Source organism: Pelmatolapia mariae, linkage group LG23, assembly GCF_036321145.2.
Source record: "Pelmatolapia mariae isolate MD_Pm_ZW linkage group LG23, Pm_UMD_F_2, whole genome shotgun sequence".
Taxonomy (NCBI): Eukaryota; Metazoa; Chordata; class Actinopteri; order Cichliformes; family Cichlidae; genus Pelmatolapia; species Pelmatolapia mariae.
In genome coordinates, this window is record NC_086246.1 from 31,135,290 (window position 1) to 31,156,934 (window position 21,645).

Below are 21,645 nucleotides of genomic sequence, written 5' to 3' on the forward strand. Positions count from 1 at the left end.
GGGATACCTAGTTATTTATTTTTTCTCAGCTTGAGCTTTTCCTCAGTTTGGCCAACTAATGTGCACAGTGAAAGCGCAGAAGGCAGGAATTAAGAAGACAGGACTATCAAACTATTTAAAAGCTTTTTCTTTCCATCTCCACTGCTCAGCCATCCCTCACAACCTTTTTCTGTGCAATGTGTTAAATGCTGGTCGCTTATATTTCATTATATAGTGTGTAAATTTTGAAAGAATTGACTCGGGAACTCTGAACTGTTTTCAAGAAGTTATGCTCAAACTGAAAACATCGTGTATGTTGTACATATTGAAAGTGTCTGTAAAGATTTTATTTTGTGGACTTGTAGTTTGTTACCAACTATAGCTCAGTACACCTTCCAGTTACCAAGAGCTTTAAATAGTCTCGATAAGCCTGTACCACTTCACATCTGCTGCCTGTTTCTTATTTATTTTTAATCAGCAACTCAGATTTGAATGCAATGATCTGAGTGATTCATACATGGTTACAGTTACTGAGGTATATATAAAAAATACGACACTGGTTTTGTAAGAAGTATAGAAGCAGCAACTGCTGGTGGTTTTGAATGTGTTGGATAAAATGTATCAAAACACTTGCTTGGCTAAATCTGCCTATCAAGGTTCTGGATGCGAATCAAGACTGGACCAAGACTCTGGCTGGTCACTGCTCTTATCTGTCATTTACATGATGTTTAATATTAAATACATTCACATCAGTGATGAACGTTAGCACTGAATGCCAATGTGAATATCGTTCTTGTCGGTGCTGTATGCATGGAGTTGTAGTTACTGAGAGTGACCACTGGATGGCAATAAAATGATAAAAATAAAATAAAACGTTTCTGTAATGCGTTAATCTGAATAAAGGTCCAGTAAAAACAAAATTTTGCATATCATCTGTGGACTCACCACTTGTACTGGGTGCTTCCCAGTTCTCCCAGTCACCCGAGCTTCACATTCAACATATAGCGAAATTAAATTATATTAAAAAAAAAAACGTTCTGTTTATCTGATAGATATCTGACTAAATACAGCTGACAATTTTTCCAAATGAGTGTTGGGTGTTATTATTAAATGAGTGTTACTGCTGACAACAGTGTTGAAACAGTTTATTATTATCATTGTTCTCATGATCAGAATGACGAAAAATAAACCTCAGGGTCAGTGTGAAAATGATTCTTGTGAATTCTTCTCTCCCTCATGAACAATGTATGCAGTGTTGTGTACTGTCAGAGTGGTTTTACCCAACGTGGCCAGGTCATTTAACATGGTGCACTTCATGACTGCAATAGTATTTATGAATGACACAATAACTTTATCATCACTTTCATTTTATAGATACATTTTTTTTTGTTGTTTTTTTTAAAAAAGCCCTCTCGCCCCTGCGGGCGAGCTCGGGTCCTCTACCAGAGGCCAGGGAGCTTGAGGGTCCTGTACAGTATCTTTGCTGTTCCTAGGACTGTCTTCTGGACAGAGATCTCAGATGTTGCTCCTGGGATCTGCTGGAGCCACTCGCCTAGTTTGGGAGTCACCGCACCTAGTGCGTCTATTACCACTGGGACCACTGTTACCTTCACCCTCCACATTTTCTTGAGCTCTTCTCTGAGCCCTTGGTATTTCTTCTGCTTCTTGTGTTCCTTCTTCCTGATGTTGCTGTCATTTGGAACCGCTACATCTATCACTATGGCCATTTTCTTCTGTTTGTCTACCACCACTATGTTGGTGGTGGTAGGTTGGTAAGCCATCACCATTTTGTCCGTCTGTATCTGGAAGTCTCACAGGATCTTAGCTCGGTCATTCTCCACCACCCTAGGGAGCGTCTCCCATTTTGACCTCGGGACTTCCAGTCCATACTCGAAACTGTTATGTGCTGGATTGTCTCATGGGCATCTTTACACAGCCTGCACCTGTGTTTTGGTACACTATATATATATATATATATATATATAAAATGCAGTAAAATGTAAAATGCAGCACTTTCTGTCTCTGCTTCTGTTTTCTCCTCCAGTCACAACTTTTAAGTTACCAGGTACAGTCTTATTTAATATAATTTTTAACTATAATATTCAGAAAAAGGGGGAAAAACTGGGCTAAAGTGTAATAACCAGCTCCACCATTTCCAGCTGCTGGAAACATTAAAGTGCACTGCATATTAGATATAACATCTTTTTGATTTACTCTTTAAAAAATGACATTGTTAAAGTTAAAAATGAAAAAAAAAAACTATTAAAGTTTTTCTTCACCATTCAGATGAAATGTCTGGAAATGAATGAAGCTTCCAGGCAAAGTGAATCAGGCTGGTCATGTTCAGTTGTGACTCCCACTTTATGACAGGTGTCTCTACAGGTGGAGTGTCTTCTTTTTAGGGGTAGGTGTCATCAATCACAACAAGGTGCTGCACTTTCGTAGAGTCTTTGCTGAACCATATGCTCTCTGAGAGTTTGTAGGTAGACAGTGTTGGGCTGGACTGTAACCGGGCCTGTGTGTCAGTGAATACATTGTGTCTAATTTGTATTTCCTCGGAAGGTGAAGGTAGAAAGTGTGTGTGGATCAGTGTGAGGACAGACAGGAGGGAGTCCCTCCCTCTAAAGCCACTCTGTGTGGGGAACATGAGAGCCAGACCAAAGCTCAGAGGTGAGATGACCATCTCTAACTGTCCATGACTCTTCTCCATGTCACAGCTCAGCACTCAAATCGCTGCTCCATCATTACTCACAGGAACCAACCTGGAGCTGAACCCAGCTGTGTATCCTTAAAGAGTGACGTCTCAATTAAATGTTCCATTGATTTGAAAGGATAACAGACCTCTGCTGAAAAACAGTAAACATGAACTTTTACTCAGCTGACCCACAGCTCCTCTTATAGTATTTATTACAGACACATGTTGCCCTTTATGTAATTCACAGTGTGAGATCTGTTCAAGGTTTTTTTTTTATGTTTTGTATTTTTTTATGAAGAGAAAAAAATACAGCCTTTTTGTTTTGTTTTTCAGAGTCTCTGATTTCAGAGATCTAAATTATAAGACCCTTTCGGTCCCTGAGGTGAGGCAAGACACAGCCGACCTCCGCTCCTGTAACTAACAACCAACCCAGCCATCTCAGCTGTCTACGGCAGCCTCTACTAAAAGCTCTGTTGAGCGTCTCAGCCTTCAGTCTCTGCTGGGCGAGTCAACCCAGCCACCTCCATCCTCTGCTGGGAGCTCAATCAGCCAGCTGAGGACTGCACCTTGCTGTCGCTGCCTGAGCAGAGCTAATACCTTGCACAGCTCCAGCCAGCTTCACCTCAGCCAGGGGTTTCTGCACCTGCTGTTCCTGTTTCTGTTCCTGCTGGGGGTTCCGAGGGGCCCGTCCAGCCAGCACCTCCTTGTGTCTGCTGACGGCTCTAGTGAGTCCGTTCAGCCACCTCCTGCTTCACCACCAGTGGCTTCCATGCCGTCGCCTGTAGTGCCACCACCTGTTCCATCGCCTGTAGCTACCAAGCCACCATCTGGTCCAGCGCCGCCGCCTGTGGTAGGACCTGCCTCGTCTGCTCCTGCCTAGTCTGGTCATCCATGTCCACCATGGCCTGCCCGTCCACATCCAGCATGGCCTGGCTGTCCACGTCCACCACCACGTCCACCATGGCCTGCTCATCCACATCCACCACGGCCTGCCCGTCCACGTCCACCACCACTACGTCCAGCACGGCCTGCCTGTCCATGTCTACCACCACACTGTCACTGGCTACTTTCCAGGCCGTCAGTTGAGGATCTTTCCCGTCACGTGCGGCCTCCTGGATTGTGTTGCCACTTTTTCCACGTGGCCAGACCCATTTTCCACACGGTTGGCCGTGAACTGTCTCTACACCACCACTGCTTTCCGCACAGTCGGCCTCCATATCTGCTTCGCCTACATCACCCCCACTGACTTTGCGGTCAGCCTCCAGAGATGCTCTATCGCCACTGCTGACTACGTTTGTTTGATAAACAAACTGTTAGTCAAAAAGGAATCACTGAGCTGCAGTGACCCAAAATATTTACAAACAGCTCAGAGACATTCACACATTACTGAAGATGTATGTGTATACACAAGCTCTTTATTGATATATTTTTAATGCTAAAATATCACACACACATTAAAGACTTTTAACTGCTGGTTTTAAGATTTGTTTTTGATTAATGTGTTTGTATCTCACTTCTCACTGCAGTTCGAGAATAATTACCTAAGGAGTCTTTTTTTTGTTTGTTTTTATCAGCCTGTACTTTGGCTTGTGGTGGAATATACATCCCAATCAGAATGAATGAAGTAAACTCATGAGGGAAGTAAAAAGATTTGCACTGAATGAAAAAAGATCCCAGCTGTGGAGCGCAGTCTTGCTGAATAACAGTCACATCATTGTATCAGCCACTGCTGGTCCAAAAGCAGATGGCTCCAACATTTGTCTGGCTGGAGAGCTCCATGTGGCAATCGCCACTGAAGAGCTGAAATCCTGCCAGCTGCAGTTCAGACTCCAGTATCGATCCGCACAGCATTGTTTCTCTGAAGTGCAATACAGCAGAAGATCACAGGTCTCTGTTTTTCCCCATCAATAGCAGTCATCTATTTTACTCCCTAATGAGCGTACGTTGGAGAGGGATTTTCCCTGTTGTACAAAGATCCCCACTGGTGGAGATGCACTAGTGCAGCGGCTTGCGTTCCTCTCCTATGTTGGTCATGCGGGCATCTCGGTGGGTAGTGGGAGGTGAGAGACTCAAGAGTGGCCTTCGTCTTCCTCCCATTAGAGCCTACATGGATGACATGACCATCATTAGAACAACAAAACCATGTACTAGGCGATTGCTACAGAAGCTCCAGGAAAACATCAAATGGGCAAGAATGGAGTTTAACCCAAGTAAATCTCGCAGCATCTCCATCGTAAAAGGAAAACTGACAACCGAGCAATTTTATATCAGTGGAAAACCAATTCCAACAGTATTACAGAAGCCCATAAAGAGCCTGGGACGGTGGTATAATGCAGACCTCAATGATACGTGGCAACTAGAACAACTAAGGCAGAACTTGGCTGATGACCTCAAGCGGATTAACAACACTGCACTCCCAGGGAAACTGAAGCTCTGGTGCTTCCAGTTTGGGTTATTACCCAGACTACTGTGGCCGTTGACAATGTACGAGGTCTCGCTCAATCATGCCAATCGACTAGAGAGGCTAGTGAGCTCCTATGTTGAGAAGTGGCTTGGACTTCCCAAATGCCTCAGCAGCGTTGCACTCTATAGCAACGGGATACTGGCATTGCCTATCCCTAGCCTGGTAGAGAAGTTTAAATGTGCAAAAGTGAGGTTTGAGATGTCATTCACGGACTCCCGGGACCCCATAGTGAGAGGCGCTGCTCCCACCCTAGCAACGGGGAGGAAGTGGACCCCAGCCACATCTGTGCTACAGGCCAAATCTGCTCTTCAGCATCGTGACGTGGTGGGTCACGTCACGATGCGGGCAGAGGAGGAATTGGTCTTGGAGCAGTAACACCTCGGTGGCAATAGGCATCTGTAACTGAACGTCGGAAAATGATAGTGGAGGAAGTGCGACGACAGGAGGAAACAGCCAGACATGCCAGAGCCGTGGCACTGGCCAAGCAGGGTTGTTGGATGAATTGGGAGAGTGCTGAAAAGAGGAAATTCTCTTGGAGTGAAATCTGGGGCGTCTAACAGACTAAGTTTCATCATCCGAGCGACATGCAATGTGCTGCTTTCCCCAATAAATCTGCAGCTGTGGTTCAGAAAGGACCCATCCTGGCCCCTGTGTACAGTCCCAGCTACACTTAAGCACATCTTGGTTTGTTGTAGGACTAGCCTTACTCAGGGCAGGTACACGTGGAGACACAACCAGGTTCTCAGGTGTCTAGCTGAGAAAGTTGAGCGCAAAAGAAAATCCATCAAAGCTCAACCTTTCACGAACCAAGAGGAACATCAGTTTTTATCAGCATTTGTCCGGGAAGGAGACAAGCTGAGGACGAGCCCGTCAAACCCAGACCTGGGCCCGCTGAAGGTTGCCAGGGATTGGCAGATGCAAGTGGACTTGGATCAGAGGCTAATTTTTCTTGTACAAATGACAATAAACGCTTTGAATCTTGAATTAAGTCTTTAGATGTAAAAGCCTCTAAGTGCCGCCTCCATCAACATTGTATCAAATGAAAGCTCTCCGTGAGTGCTATAAGACAAACGCTTTTGCTTCAAGTCTTGCTAAATCCTACCTGAGCCTCTGAGTACCTGACCTGAGCACCAGTCAGAGAACACAAATCAGTTCATGTCAAGTCTCATTTATCCGTTTGTTCAGATTATCACAAAGTTTCTTCTTGCTAACTTCATGCAGTTCTGTCTTGATTTACTTGTGATGACACTCATATAGTTCTTATTCTTACTTTTTTATGTTACATTTTATATTGATTTCATGTTTATCCTTGTTTTGAGCAGCGTGTGGTGCAACTTTTGTGCAGTCTTCTGCTTATAATTTATTGTTTATATGGTCATTTTATTGCTGATCATTTATTCAGGGTTTCGTTTGTGAACTGTGTTTTCATTATTTGTAATGTTTCGGTTGCATCTTAAATTTGTTTGCCACTGTTTCCTATGAATTGTCTAAACTGGTGACCTTAAAGGTTTCTGCACAAAATAAAAACAAAACAAAAAATAATTTAAATTACATTTTTCAAATAAGACATTTCATTCAGTGTCAGTTTTACTTCTAGTTTTTGCATTTCAACTTTTCAAATTCTGAATTTCATGCCAGAAAAATGTTTCAATTATTTTGGGGCAGGGAAAACAAAAAACTACTAAATTTAATGCAATACAGGACAAAAACGTAGCTCTATGTCACAGGATGATAGGCAACCTTGATATTCCAAATACAGCACAGAGTGTGGGTGCTGGCACTGTTAGAGATGTTGTATCTCTAACATATAGTAGCTGCAGGTTAATTATTGATGCCATTAAAGTCATTTCAGTGTGAAGCTAATCTTTGACCTGTGAGCTGCAGATTAGGATTCTTTAGTGGTTTGAAGTGTTTTATTTTGCAGAAGCCTCCTGATGCAGAGGAGCGATCACAGAGAAGAAGCAGAGGATTTTCTGTTTTTCAATAGAAAGCTGGTCCAGGCAGCAGAGAGCTGCAGAGTTAAATTCATGGGAACAAGCTGAGTAAGTGCAACTTTGATTCATTTGAGTCTCTGAGATTTCTTCTTCATCACAGAGCTGCTGCTCTTTGTTAATGTGTGTTTGTTTGGGGAACAGATTGAGACTCATTACATCTCTGATAAATCTCTGAATACATCTTGTATTGGATGAAATCAATAAAAACAATACACAAAATTCCTTTAATGAAAAAGTCTTTGATAACCAATTTAGACCTTTTCAAACCAATCCATGAAAGGAGATCGTTTTCTCCTCGCATCACATCAGACTGACAGTTTGTGTTTTTCTTTATCAGGCAACAACAGGTTGTTAACAGCATCACGGAATGTGTCTCAGTGTTCACTTCATATCAGATCCGATCAGAGAAAGTCTGACTGTAATGTGATGTTTAGTAAGATGGACTCTGAACAAGCTCACTATCAAACTGTAAAACTATAAAAATCCTGGATTTCATGTTCATGATCAGATTGTTTTATGAAGGATCATAGTTCATTTCGGTTAAATATTCTCCATAATTCATGGAGAATATTTAACAGGAATTGCTGAGAGCCCCCTGCTGGTTCCCTCTAAGTCAGGGGTGTCAAGCATTAGGCCCAGGGACTGAATCAGCCCGGCAAAGACTAATCCTACCTGCTGGACGGCTTTGGAATATTTTGGACTTCTAACTGTATTTTTATGTTTTACATCTTTTCCTACTGATCACCATCTCCCCATAGCAATTCATTCATTGAAGCTTTTAAATAATATCTGTTTTAAAAAGTTTAAAAAACATCTGCTCGCTGGGCTGGAAGTTAGATTTCCACCACTGTCTGCTTGTGAAATTTCTCTGGTAAAACATCAGTTAAGTTTACCAATTGCAGCTCTGAGTCAGTTTCTTGATGGTGAGTATTACTGTTGTTTAGAGGTCTACATCTACATACAAATCAAATTTACTCTTTTTCTCAGACACTTCAGAATGAATAAGTTGCCCTAAATTATCTATCCTAAGTAAGCATAACTTTGTTTTTTGTTTTTTTGAGTTTGCTTACTTTCTTTAAAAAAAAAAAGTTCTGGTAACTCATTACTGTACAGCTTTTCATTTTTTCCTTCTGATTATCCAATTAGGGGTTCAGGTGATGAGGAAGAAATTAAAATATTCAGTCAAAGTAGCTTCATGGCGCCATCTAATGGACTGCTAGTAGAAGTAGAGCAGCTGATGGCAGCTTCCTCTGCCTCACACTGCTGTCTGACTGCATTCAGCTGACACTGAGATGAAGCAGGAAAGAAGCAGCTGATATTTGGACAGCACACATGATGGAAAGGAGGATTTCAGTTGATGTGCACATGAATGATTTGTGTTTCCTCTGCAGGTGAAGATAGAAAGTGTGTGTGAGCTGATGTGGATGTGAATTCAGCAGCATGGATCAGTGTGAGGACAGAGAGGAGGGATTCCCTCCATCTAAAACCACTCTGTGTGGGGAACATGAGAGCCAGACCAAAGCTCAGAGGTGAGATGACCATCTCTAACTGTCCATGACTCTTCTCCATGTCACAGCTCAACACTCACATCACTGCTCCATCATTATTCACAGGAACCAACCTGGAGCTGAACCCAGCTGTGTGTCCTTAAAGAGCAACTTCTCAAAAGGTATTGGTGAAGATTTTATGGGACAACATTCTCCACCAGAAAGGTAACCTGCAAATGTCTTTACTCTTTTTCACACATACATTTTTGTGTTCATGTGTTACACAGTCTGTGTTAAAGGGATTTGTTTTTTAAATAATAAGAATACTTTAGCCTTTCTTAACAAACATAAGTTGTGTTGTCTGTCCTTTCAACAGTGGCAGGACACACTTCACTCCCAGAAGCTGTAAACAACAAAACAATCAATATATTTTGACACAAAACACTCAGTTTTTTAAAAAGAAAAAAAAATCTTCCAGTTATAATGATAGTGAATAATAAACATTATAATGTTATTCAACCTTGTATATTGGAAAAAAAAATTTCAAGGACAGAGTCTTGGAGTGCAGGAGTGCCTCTCACATTGGTGAATCACAGTGTAACTGCAGTAGCATTTGTAGTTCTGATGTGTGAGATGACCACCTCTGACTGTCCGTAACTCTTCTCCATGTCATAGCTCAGCACTCACATCACTGCTCCATCATTATTCACAGGAACCAACTTAAACTTGAGCCTTGGCCTATACCTGAACCCAGCTGTGTGTCTTTAAACAGCAACTTCTCAAAAGGTATTGGTGAAGATTTTAGAGAACAGCATTCTCCAGCAGAGAGGTAATTTTTTTCTGAATAAATGTTGAACTCTTTTTACACACATTTGAGTGAATAATAATAATAGTAATTATAATAATAATTATAATAATAATAATAATACCTTACTCTTTCTGATCAAACATAAGTACTAATGCCTGTCCTTCAGCTGCAGCTAGGCCACACTGCTCCACTCCTAACAGCTTTAAACACCAAAACAATCACTATGGCAACTCTAATTTCACACAACACACCCACTGTTTGTTTGCTTGTTTTTAAATAATCAATCAAAAAATTATGTTAAAAAATGAATTATCAGTAATAAATATTAATAATAATGCTATTAACCTTTAAATATATTTACAAGTACAGAATCTTGGAGTGCAGGAATGCATGGTGGTTTTCTGGGTGATGTGCTGCTCTAGGGGCACACAGTAAATGAACTGGAGTGTATGCAAGTCTGATGTGTCAAAGAGGTTGAGTCCCCTCATTAAACTTGAACTCTCTAAATAATGGCTTTAATATTTAGCCCTATTATAGCTGATAAAGTACAGAGTTTAGAAATATACACACATGTGATTTTTTAAATTGTATTTTTTTTTATTCTGTATTATCATTAACCGATCTAACACAGTAACTGTTAAAACCAGGAAATCAATGTGGAGCAACAAGAGTAAAAAAAAAGAGTGATCTCAGTGGGAGTGGAGAGAGAACAGAGTAGATTTTGTAAAAGGAGAACTAGTCATGGTCAAATAGCTGCCATCTCAAAAGACGAATAAGGATTTATTCTCTGCTCGCTCTGCTGCACTGGATTAAGAACATGAGGGGATCTAGGGAATCTTGAATAGAATCACTACTTCCTCATCTGCTGTACATCCATCCAACGGTGCAAGAAGTCAAACTCAAAGCAAAACTCAAAGATGAGCCATTTATTCTTAGTGGGATAAGCAGAAACTATTTCTGTGGGGTTATTACAACCACAGGGAGTCACTTGCTTCAGTGTTTTTGTCAAAATATCAGTTACTACATACACTTTGAACTAATCATGATTTCTCCACAGAGTGGACACGAAGCGCTCATTGGTTCCCAGTGTTCATTCTGCCCAGCAGAATCCAAAACACCTGGACTCCATATTTATGGTCTGTACATGTACAACAACTACTGTACTTTTACATCTATTGTATTCACAGTCATCTACATGATGCAATTTGTAGACCAGTGCAATGTCACTGTTTCATGGATCTTATATTGTGGTCCACAATTTCAGTCTAACTGGTTCATTAATGCAACTACTGTTGTGTTCCAGCTGCTGGAGGAAAACATTGTCACTTTTGTGAAGAATGAGTTGAAGAAGATCCAGGAGGTTCTGAATCCCGGTTACAGGCAAAACCTAGAGAGTCAGAAGGAGGATGAGGAGGTGTTAGACACTGAGAATCAAGAGCAGAGGAACAGCAGCAGAGAGGCATTTGTGAAAATCACACTGCACTTCCTGAGGAGAATGAAGCAGGAGGATCTGGCTGACTGTTTGCAGAGCAGTAAGAAGATTTCTCTCAATATTTAAACTGCTCCATAAATGTGATAAAGAAAGTTTGCAAAAGAATCTATGCAGTCCTGTGAAAAATGATCAAACTTATTGCTGGAGCATTCAGGTGTGTTTTAAGACGTTGCCAGAGTCTTAACAAGAGTGGATGTCCTATAAAATTTATGTTACGTAAGGCCCAAAATGGCCTCTGTGCAAGAAAGTAGTAGCTCTAATATTGACCAGTAAGGAACCACCACACGCACACTGCAATGGGGTACACAAGATTTTTTTCCTCAGTCAAACTACTGGCTGAAGACAACCCTGGCCAGGAATCCAAGGCCCAAAGCCACCACGGCCAGGGTTGTTAGCCTGGTTACAAACAGGGGAAAGGTGGTCACTTGGAAGAACAAGCAGCCAAAAACATATCAATCCTGCATCTTCCTCAGAAAGGGTTGCCACCCACCTTTTCAGGCCTGGTGTCGTTCGAGGTTGGGTCTCCACATCAAATCCTGGGGCTTCCACTCTTGAGCTGAAACTTCCCTAAAACTTGTCCAGTTTCCTTTTCATGGGCGCAGAGAGTCTCCAATCCAGTGTTTTTTCTCCCAGCAGATCCACACAAATCCCAATTAAAATGAGTCCTCCCTCCAACATCCGCAGATTATTTTAAAAGCAAAACCAGGCCAGGTTAAAAATCTTTTAAAATGTGCACACTTCATTCTGGAGTCTCCGAGGCTTCCCGGCTGCAACCTCCCCCCCCCTCCCCTTTCCTGCTTCCTCTCCCCTTTATAGAGAAAGGCTCCAATCCTTAAGTACACTGGCTAATGATGATGATTGGGGACCAGTGAAAACACAGCTGAACATAATGAAACAGAAAGTAGAACTAATGACACTGAGACAGTTCAGGAGGGCGGCCACGGGGAAGGCAGTGGCGGCAACTGAGCAGATCCAGAGGCCGACCACGCCGGCGACAAGGTCCAGTCAGTGGCCTGCAAGGTGGCCGCCAACGTTAAATCAGATGTGGGCGAGGAGGTGGCGTGGGACTCGCCGGACTAGATGAAGCGAGACCAGATAGTGACAGGGCAGCTGCAGGCGACGGCGTGGGAGCCGGCGGTGGCGGAGTGGCTGCAGGCGACGGTGTGGGAGCTGGCGGTGCAGGGCCAGCAGGTGCGGAAACCTTTGGCTGAAGAACTGAACAAGGGGATGAATGAGTGACTAGGCCAGAGACTGGATAGGAGAATGGGCAACGGGCGACTGAGCTACAGGAGAGTGGACTACAGACTCGACTGACTGGAATACAGGGGACTGGGCGACAGACTGAGCCACAGGTGACTGGAGGACGGGAGACTGAGCTACAGGTGACTGGAGGACGGGAGACTGAGCTACAGGCGACTGGAGGACGGGAGACTGAGCTACAGGCGACTGGAGGACGGGAGACTGAGCTACAGGCGACTGGAGGACGGGAGACTGAGCTACAGGTGACTGTGCTACTGTTGGTGAGGTTAATGGCTGATGGTTGGGTTAGAGATGGTGACAGTGCTGCAGCCTGAGATAATAAACCGGGTGCTTGAGCTGGGAATAGCTCTGTTAATTTAACCAGGGATTGAGATACGGTGTGTAAAGCTGGATGAGGAGGTGGATGAAGTGGTAGACTGGCACGTGGAGAGGCTAGCTCTTTCGAGCCTCTAGGGAGGTCAGCCTGGATTCTGGCTGCCCTCACCCTGGGCGCTGGGACAGGCACAGAAGGTGGCTGGACACCAGTAATCCCCACCCGAGAAACAGGAACGGTTGTGGAGGTAGACTGGGTCACAGCTGCCCTCGTCCTGGGAGCTGGCACAGGAACAGGCGATGGCTGAACATTAACTGCCCTCACCTGAGCAGAATGAACAGGTGAAGGGAATGGTGGACTTTGAGGTGCCTTGCTAACAGGAAAAGGCTGAACTATGGGTGAGGAGATTTTGATTGAGTGGGAGAAATTATCTGATCTAGTAGTGTGAATGTCATTAGTAACGTCCTGGGATAATGAAACAGTCTCTTTGGGAGAGGGGATCAGACTTCTCAGCATCACTGGGAATGTCTATGTCCAGGGCGCTGAAGAGGTTAGTTGAGTCTCAAATAAAGGAAGAACAATGTTGTTTTTAACCTGGTCAGAAAACACTAGACCAGCTCTTTATCCTCCTGAGGATATTTGATGGTACGTGGGAGTTTGCCATTCATGTTTTGTGGAATTAAAGAAGGCATTTGAGTGCATCCCTTGGAGTATCCTGTGAGGGGTAGCTCGGGTGTATTGAGTGTCTGGCTTGTTGCTACAAGCAATTCATTCCCTATATAACAGTTACAGGAACTTGTTCTGTATTGCCAGCAATAAGCTGAACTTGTTCGCAGAGGGTGTCGGACTCCAGCGGGCCGTACTTTTTTCACTTGAATCCTGTTCAGAATTCTTATGCGTAGAATTTCTAGACATAGCCAGATGGCAGAAGGATTGCACTTTGATAGCCTCAGAATTTCATCTCCTCTTTTTGCAGATGGTGTTGTTCTGTTGGGTACTTCAGGTGGTGGCATCCAGCTCAACCTGGAGGGTTTAGTGTTGAGTTTGAAGCACACTGTGGATGTTGTCACTTACAGAATAATTTCTTGGCACTGATCCCATGAATACCAGTGAATCTGGATTTTTTTTTTCATTGCATTAATTTTCTCATCTGAAGCTGACAGATCAGACCTCCACATGTTTTATTCTTTTTCTTGTAATCTGTTAGTCTTTTTCATATGAACATTGATTCCAGTTTTTTTTATTTATTTTTTTTTTACTCAAGTCAGAGTAAGTGTCTTGGGGAAAATTATATGCTATTATATGTTATTTGAGCCCAAGTATCTTAAATAAAATATTTCCACTTATATTTATGTATTTGTTCACTCCTCCACTCCAGCTGAGCCAGGGACCACACCTCTGCCACAAAACTCTAATTATAATTTTTTTTTGTAGAATTTTTTTAAACAGTCATCACTTCCATGGAAACACTTTGGAAAACAGCTTCTCTTCTGGCGTCCTCCTTGGAGCCCGGACAGTACTATTCAGTTCTCCATAGTGAGACTTTCTCTTTAATTTTTGCCTTAGAAGTGCAGGCTTTTCTCTTAGAAAAATCATCATTTTAAATGCACTTTAGAACAGCACACAGCAACACTACATATGAGCGGGCGGAGGGAGGTTTGGGGTCTTCACTCACCCCGGTTCTGTTAGCCGTCAGGGCTGGGGGGCTGGGAGGAGGTGCTGGCCATCAGATTGGGGTCTGGGATGCGGGGCCTCCCTGCTACTGCAGATAAGGAGGCGGTCTGCTTGCCTCCACCCCAGAGAGAAGGGTCACACCTCCTGGGTCTAGGTGCGGCTTGCCCCTCTGGGGGTGGGGGTACCTGGACCTGGGATATAGAGTATGTTTGGGGAGTGTGATTGTCTGTGCAGTGTCTATTTGTGTCTGTCTACACGTTGGGTAAGTGCCGAGTATTTGGTTGTGTATATGGGGGTGGGAATGCACGTTTGAGTCTGCGTGCGCCTGTTCGTCTGTGTCTATATGTCAGGTTGGGTCTTAGACTCGACCTCTCTGGGAACATCTCAGGCCCTCCAAAGTACGGAGGCCTATCTCCCCTCACCACACTCCCTGCCGGTGGCTGATGCCCTCAGACGTTGGTGTGCTGGTGGTTCTTGTCGACTGGGGCTGGGCGCTCATGTATGTGCCGGCTCACTCCTGGTGGCCGATTGGCGGGGCCTGGCGCCTGTGGCCCGGCTGGGCCCCCTCCGGGGGTTGGGGTACCCTCAGGCCTCTGGCCTCTGGGCCTGAAGCTCGGTCCTCTCTGGCGCAGCTGGCTGCCGGCAGAGCCCGCGGCCACGCCACTGCAACCCCCTCTGGCCTCTGCTCCGTGGCTGCTGGGTGACCTCTCGTTTGGGGCTCTACTCAGCTCTTCCCAGGAGGGTGGCACGGTTGCCCCCCTTTGGTGGTCCTCCTTGGGTCCTCGTACTCTGGGGCCTCTGGATGTCTGGGGCTTGGATCTCCTCCATACCTGCTTCATGCCCTGGGGGACGGGGCTATGGCTCCCCTCACTACCTAGCAGACCGTTACATGGAGAAACCTTTGGAATACAAGCATGCTTATCCACACAGGTGTACGCACAGGTGTACACAGACACAAACTACACCTTTCTTGGCTGCTACCTCAAAGCACATTGTGCGCTGTCTATCTTGCGTGCTGCACAATAACATTTAATATTTAGTATCTACTGTTATCTACTGCTAGCTAGTTTATTGTGATGGTGCTATATTTATTATGTTGCTGTTTTTTGTTTGTTTGTTTTCTCTTCTGTTTTTTTTTCTCCATACAGGTGATCCAGGTGTTTTGTTTGTTTTTTCTTTCTTTCTTCTCCCCTTTCTCACCATCTCTTCACCCCTCTATTTTTTCTTTCTCTCTCTCTCTTTCTTTCATTCTTTCTCCCTGTCCTATCCCCCAGTCATGTCTGTCCCGACTGTAACAACCGAAAATAAAATAAATACATAACTATAATAAAGGTCAATCAAATGGACCAATATGGCAAGGCCATGATGATCCACTTGGTAAAGTAAATCCGCTTGGCATCTCTCTTGGCCTTAAGACAACAATTCTGATGGCTAAAGATCCAAACGGGACAGGGGAAAAAAGAAAAAAGAAAAAAAAGAAAAATCATCATCAGTTTCTCTGCTTCACCTTAATGTGTTTTGTTATATAAGAAATGTGAGTGGGCCAGTATGCAGACAGTGTTTAAATTCTCTGGAGATTGCACAATTGCACAAACATACACAGGTCTTACATACACAATGAGAACAAAATTTACCAACAAAACAGACTAGTATGTGCGTTACAGATTATTAGGCAGAGGCTCTGAAACAGTAGAGTACAACAGTAGATCGTATTATTGTATGATCTACTGTACAATATAAAGCGCCTTGAGGCGACTGCTGATGTGATTTGGCACTATATAAATAAAATTGCATTGAATTGAATTGAATAGATCCCATGGCAATTTTGTGTGAGTACACATTGTTTGCATAGGATAGGAATATTTGCATGCAAATATTAGTAAATTAAGCCTGATGTCCTTTGGACAGACAATAATAATGAAGTTTGGTCATAAGGCACAGTTTGTGTTCAGAGAAAACTAAACACAGCACAGGAGCACAAATGCCTCATACCAACTGTGAAGCACGGTAAGGGAGGATGATGATTTGGGGTTGTTTTGCAGCGATGGGACCTGGGCACCTTGCAGTCATTAAATTAGCCATGAACTCCGTTTATAAAAAGTTATTCTAGAGACAAATTCTCAAAATGATGATAACTGTCCAGAAGCTGAAACTTGGCCACAACTGGGCCATAGACAAGGGCAGCAGCAAATCAAATACAGAATGGATGAAAAATAAAAGACTCAAGACATTGCAATGGCTCAGTAAAATTCAACTCTCAAGTGGACTGAAGCACTGAAGCACATTGCAAAGTTTTTCACAGGACTGTATATTCATGACAATAATTCTCTTGAGGAATGGGATGTTGGGATTATTTAAGTACTATAATTCATTTATTTGACTTATTTGTTGTGTATTTTTCAGAAATGTTTGCTCCACTTTATCAACATAACCTAAAATCGAAGCTGAAGAGGAAGTTCCAGTGTGTCTTTGAGGGGATCGCTAAAGCAGGAAACCCAACCCTGCTCAATCAGATCTACACAGAGCTCTACATCACAGAGGGAGGGACTGCAGAGGTCAATGATGAACATGAGATTAGACAGATTGAAACAAGAGCCAGGAAACCAGACAGACCAGAAACAACAATCAGACAAGAAGACATCTTTCAAACCTCACCTGGAAGAGAGAAACCAATCAGAGCAATGCTGACAACAGGGGTGGCTGGTATTGGGAAAACAATCTTAACTCAGAAGGTAACTGTGGATTGGGCTGAAGAAAAAGCCAACCAGGACATCCAGTTCATGTTTCCATTCACTTTCAGAGAGCTGAATGTGCTGAAAGAGGGAAACTTCAGCTTGATGGAACTTGTTCATTATTTCTTTACTGAAACCAAAGAAGCAAGAATCTGTAGCTTTGAAGATTTCAAGGTTGTCTTTATTTTTGACGGTCTCGATGAGTGTCGACTTCCTCTGGACTTCTACAATACTGAAATCCTAACTGACCCTAGAAAGTCCACCTCAATAGATGTGCTGCTGACAAATCTCATCAGAGGTGATCTGCTTCCTACTGCTCGCCTCTGGATAACCACACGACCTGCAGCAGCCAATCAGATCCCTGCTAATTGCATTGACATGGTGACAGAGGTCAGGGGGTTCACTGACCCACAGAAGGAGGAGTACTTCAGAAAGAGATCCACAGACGAGCGACTGGCCAGCAGGATCATCTCCCACATCAAGACATCACGAAGCCTCCACATCATGTGCCACATCCCAGTCTTCTGCTGGATCACTGCTACAGTTCTGGAGGATGTGCTGAAAACCAGAGAGGGAGGAGAGCTTCCCAAGACCCTGACTCAGATGTACATCCACTTCCTGGTGGTTCAGGCCAAAGTGAAGAAGGTCAAGTATGATGGAGGAGCTGAAACAGATCCACACTGGAGTCCAGAGAGCAGGAAGATGATTGAGTCTCTGGGAAAACTGGCTTTTGAGCAGCTGCAGAAAGACAACCTGATCTTCTATGAGTCAGACCTGACAGAGTGTGGCATCGATATCAGAGCAGCCTCAGTGTACTCAGGAGTGTTCACACAGATCTTTAAAGAGGAGAGAGGACTGTACCAGGACAAGGTGTTCTGCTTTGTCCATCTGAGTGTTCAGGAGTTTTTGGCTGCTCTTCATGTTCACCTGACATTTGTAAAGTCTGGAGTCAATCTGATGGAAGAAAATCAAAAAGACTCCCAGAAATTTGAAACAAGAAAACCTGGAAAGAAACATTTCTACCAGAGTGCCGTGAACAAGGCCTTACAGAGCCCAAATGGACATCTGGACTTGTTCCTCCGCTTCCTTCTGGGTCTTTCGCTTCATAATAATCAATGTCTTCTGCAAGGACTGTTGGCACATACACCAAATAGCTCACGGACAAATCAAATTCTGTCACAATGTTTGTTGACACTGACTGGAAGTAGCTCACAGACCAATAGAAAAGCAGCTCAGTATATAAAAATGAGGCTCAGTAGGAATCTGTCTACAGAGCAAAGCATCAATTTGTTCCATTGTCTGAATGAACTGAATGATCGTTCTCTGGTGAAGAAGATCCAACAATCGTTGAGTTCAAAACGTTTTTCCACAGATAAACTGTCTCCTGCTCAGTGGTCAGCTCTGGTCTTCATGTTACTGTCATTAGAAGAAGCTCTTGAAGTGTTTGATCTGAAGAGTTACTCTCCTTCAGAGGAGGTTCTTCTGAGATTGTTGCCAGTGGTCAAAGCCTCTAACAAAGCTATGTATGTACACATATACTACAATATATTCATTAATGAATATACTAGTTCTTTTATGAAAAGTAAGGCACTGGACATCATTATCATCAAGGTTTGAGTTAAATCATGTTAAGCCCTGGCGTAGGGGAAACCCAAAGCGCAACATGCAGACCTGCTCCCCAAGGAAGGTACAGCAGGACTTGTAATTTCAAACAGAGGACATTTTATTTCCCTTTAGCCATAGAAATCAGGGTGGGAATAGCAAAAACAATAAACAAAACATTCTAGAAAGGAAACTCAGCAAACTTATGTACCTATCACAAGAAGCAAAAGAAAATACAGGCCTCTGACTTGTCTTCCTAACCTAAACCTAAGGGAGAAAAAGGCTTTAAAAGAAAAAGGCTTTCCACCACTACAGCTACCAGATCAATTTTCCTCTACAAAAACAAAGCATTATTTACAATATATATATATAAAAAATAACAAATCTAGCTCCTCTAGATAAAGAAAAACTTCATTACACAATACACACACAATACACAACTAAATACACAGCATGGCCTGATTGGATAGTGGAAGTAGGCGGTGCTACACTAGTGGGTTCCAATTTATTGCCAGTCTTATTCAGTCTAAAGACTTTTAAATAAATTAATAAGTTTATGCAACTTGGGTTTTGTTTTTGTTTTTTGTTTTTTTGTTTTTTTAGAAATATTCTACCACATTTTCAACCAGATATACATATTTCTTTATATTTCTCTCCATATTTATGTTTCTTCAGACTGAGCAACTGTAACCTTTCAGAGAGAAGCTGTGAAGCTCTGTCCTCAGTTCTTAGATCCCAGTCCTCCAGTCTGAGAGAGCTGGACCTAAGTAACAACAACCTAATGGATTCAGGAGCAAAGATGCTGTTTGCTGAACTGAAGAGTCAGCACTGTACACTGGAAACATTAAGGTCGGATGTGTATGTTTGTATGTGGATATTAGAGAGAGTGAGAGAGACATTATTTTTACTATTAAATTCAAGTTTATACATATTTATATTATTGCATTTTTTTCAGATTAAGTATGTGCAACCTCACAGAGAGAAGCTGTGAGGCACTTTCCTCAATTCTTGGACTACATCCCACATCTTTAAAAGAGCTGGACCTGAGCAACAATGACCTGAAGGACTCAGGAATAAAGATGCTTTCTGCTGGACTGAAGAGTCCACAATGTACATTGGAAACTCTAAGGTAATGTTGAGCTCTATTTTTATTGTTTGAGAAAATTAACCACTAAGAATTGTTACTAATACAATTCAGAGGCTCATACGTGTCCACAAAACCGAGTTGGCAGGCAATTAAACTTTATAAATGTTAGATTTCAGTATGACTTATTTTTGAAGGTGCATATAAGCATTGTTTAATGGCTGTAGAATTTTGCTCAAATGTGTCTTAACTGTAACACAGATGAGCATCTACAAAACATAAATCACAGTCATTTCTAACTCACCAACTCCCTTACTCGGTGAATGTTTAATTATATGTTGGAAACAGTTTTCTCTTATATTATTCACGGCAGAAAACAATTCTTTCAGAGAACCTGTCATGTGAATTGGTTTATGTGTCTGCAGGCTTTCAGGTTGTATGATCACAGAAGAAGGAAGTAATGATTTGGCTTTAGCTCTGAGCTCCAAGCCCTTCCATCTGAGAGAACTGGATTTGAGCTACAATCATCCAGGATACTCAGCAGTAAAGCTTCTGTCTTCTGGAGTGAAGGATTCACACTGGAGTCTTGACACTTTGAGGTATAGAGAGAGCTGCCGCAACAAACTCATGCTGCAAAACTTGCCAAATCCTCAAAGAAGATTTGGCAAGTTTTTATGGGTGCAACCTACATACTCAATTCTCCTCCTTAACCCACAAATACATTTTTCTTATGGCACAAATATGGTAACATTTAAGGGGAAATCAAATGGTTTCATTTAAATACAAATTTCCTCACTTTTTGTGCTACGTTTAAATTTTCTGTCACCAAAGTGACAGAGAATATATCTGCCACGGGTCAGTACAACAAATAAAAAAAGATGTATGTAAAAACATTTGGTTAATTAGTCTGGATTAGTTCAAATGTTGTGCTCTTCTGTCATCACTGTCTAACAGTATGTGTATGAGAGCGATGTAGTGTTCATGTGTGCATGCTGGAAGAGACTGTGCTGGTCTGACCCCCCTCCTCCTTTCAGGGTGGAGCCTGCTGGAGTCCGATGGTTGAGACCAGGTCTGAGGAAGTGTAAGTGTGTTTTTAATGTGATTCATGAAAACAAAGCAGCTCACATTCAACCATCTTCAACAGATGTTTATTATGTTTGTTCCCTCCATCAGATGCCTGTGAACTTACAATTGACATGAACACAATTAGCAGAGAACTTCATCTGTCTGACAACAACAGGAAGGTGACACGTGGACGACCATTTCAGTCATATCCTGATCATCCAGAAAGATTTGAACGGCCTCAGTGTCTGTGTCGTGATCCCCTGAGGGGTCGCTGCTACTGGGAGGTTGAGTGGAGAGGATATTCTGATCTATCTGTAAGTTACAGCAAAATCAAAAGGAAAGGAAGAAATAATACTGGTGCATTTGGATGGAATGATCATTCCTGGAGTTTGTGGTTCTCTGAAAGTAATCCTTACTGTGTCTCTTACAATAACAAAAAAACACATATCTCCTCCTCCTCCTCTGTCTCTAACAGAGTAGCAGTGTATGTGGACTGTCCTGCTGGCACTCTGTCCTTCTACAGAGTCTCCTCTGACACTCTGATCCACCTCCACACCTTCAACACCACTTTCACTGAACCTCTTTATCCTGGATTTACACTCTGGGATAGAGCCTCAGTGAGTCTGTGTGTAGTTTAGTATAAAGAGTGTCCTCTTGTTAAAAATATACTCAGTTGAAATTGTATCAGAGTACAGTTAAGTCTGTAAATATCTGTCTATTTCACTTAGACACATTTTCAGATTCCTGGATTAAGACAAATTTAAAAACTGCTCAGAGACATTCAGACATTATTACCTAAAGAAGTTTTCGTTCAAACTATTTTTATTCATACTCACTCTTACAATACTGAAATGATAACTATGCTGTAACCTGTTTGTGATGTATAAATAACCAGGAAATTATTATTATGTTACAAATTATCTTTAAAGTTTTGCAGTTGTAGACAATGTTCCTTGTTTTTTACACTGCATCTGTTTTTTATAGCATGTATTTGGT

General features: G+C 42.6%; 1 protein-coding gene across 1 annotated transcript; it reads left to right on the plus strand.

The window, feature by feature from the left end:
* Positions 1–8,572: 8,572 nt before the first annotated feature.
* Positions 8,573–21,287, plus strand: LOC134620331 (NLR family CARD domain-containing protein 3-like). The gene is made up of 11 exons (XM_065469712.1): positions 8,573–8,663; positions 9,325–9,448; positions 10,485–10,563; positions 10,731–10,959; positions 16,570–18,045; positions 18,103–18,421; positions 19,176–19,349; positions 19,456–19,629; positions 20,010–20,183; positions 20,619–20,665; positions 20,758–21,287. Exons 1-11 carry the CDS (start codon positions 8,573–8,575, stop codon positions 21,285–21,287), a joined length of 3,417 nt encoding a protein of 1,138 aa, XP_065325784.1.
* Positions 21,288–21,645: the final 358 nt, after the last annotated feature.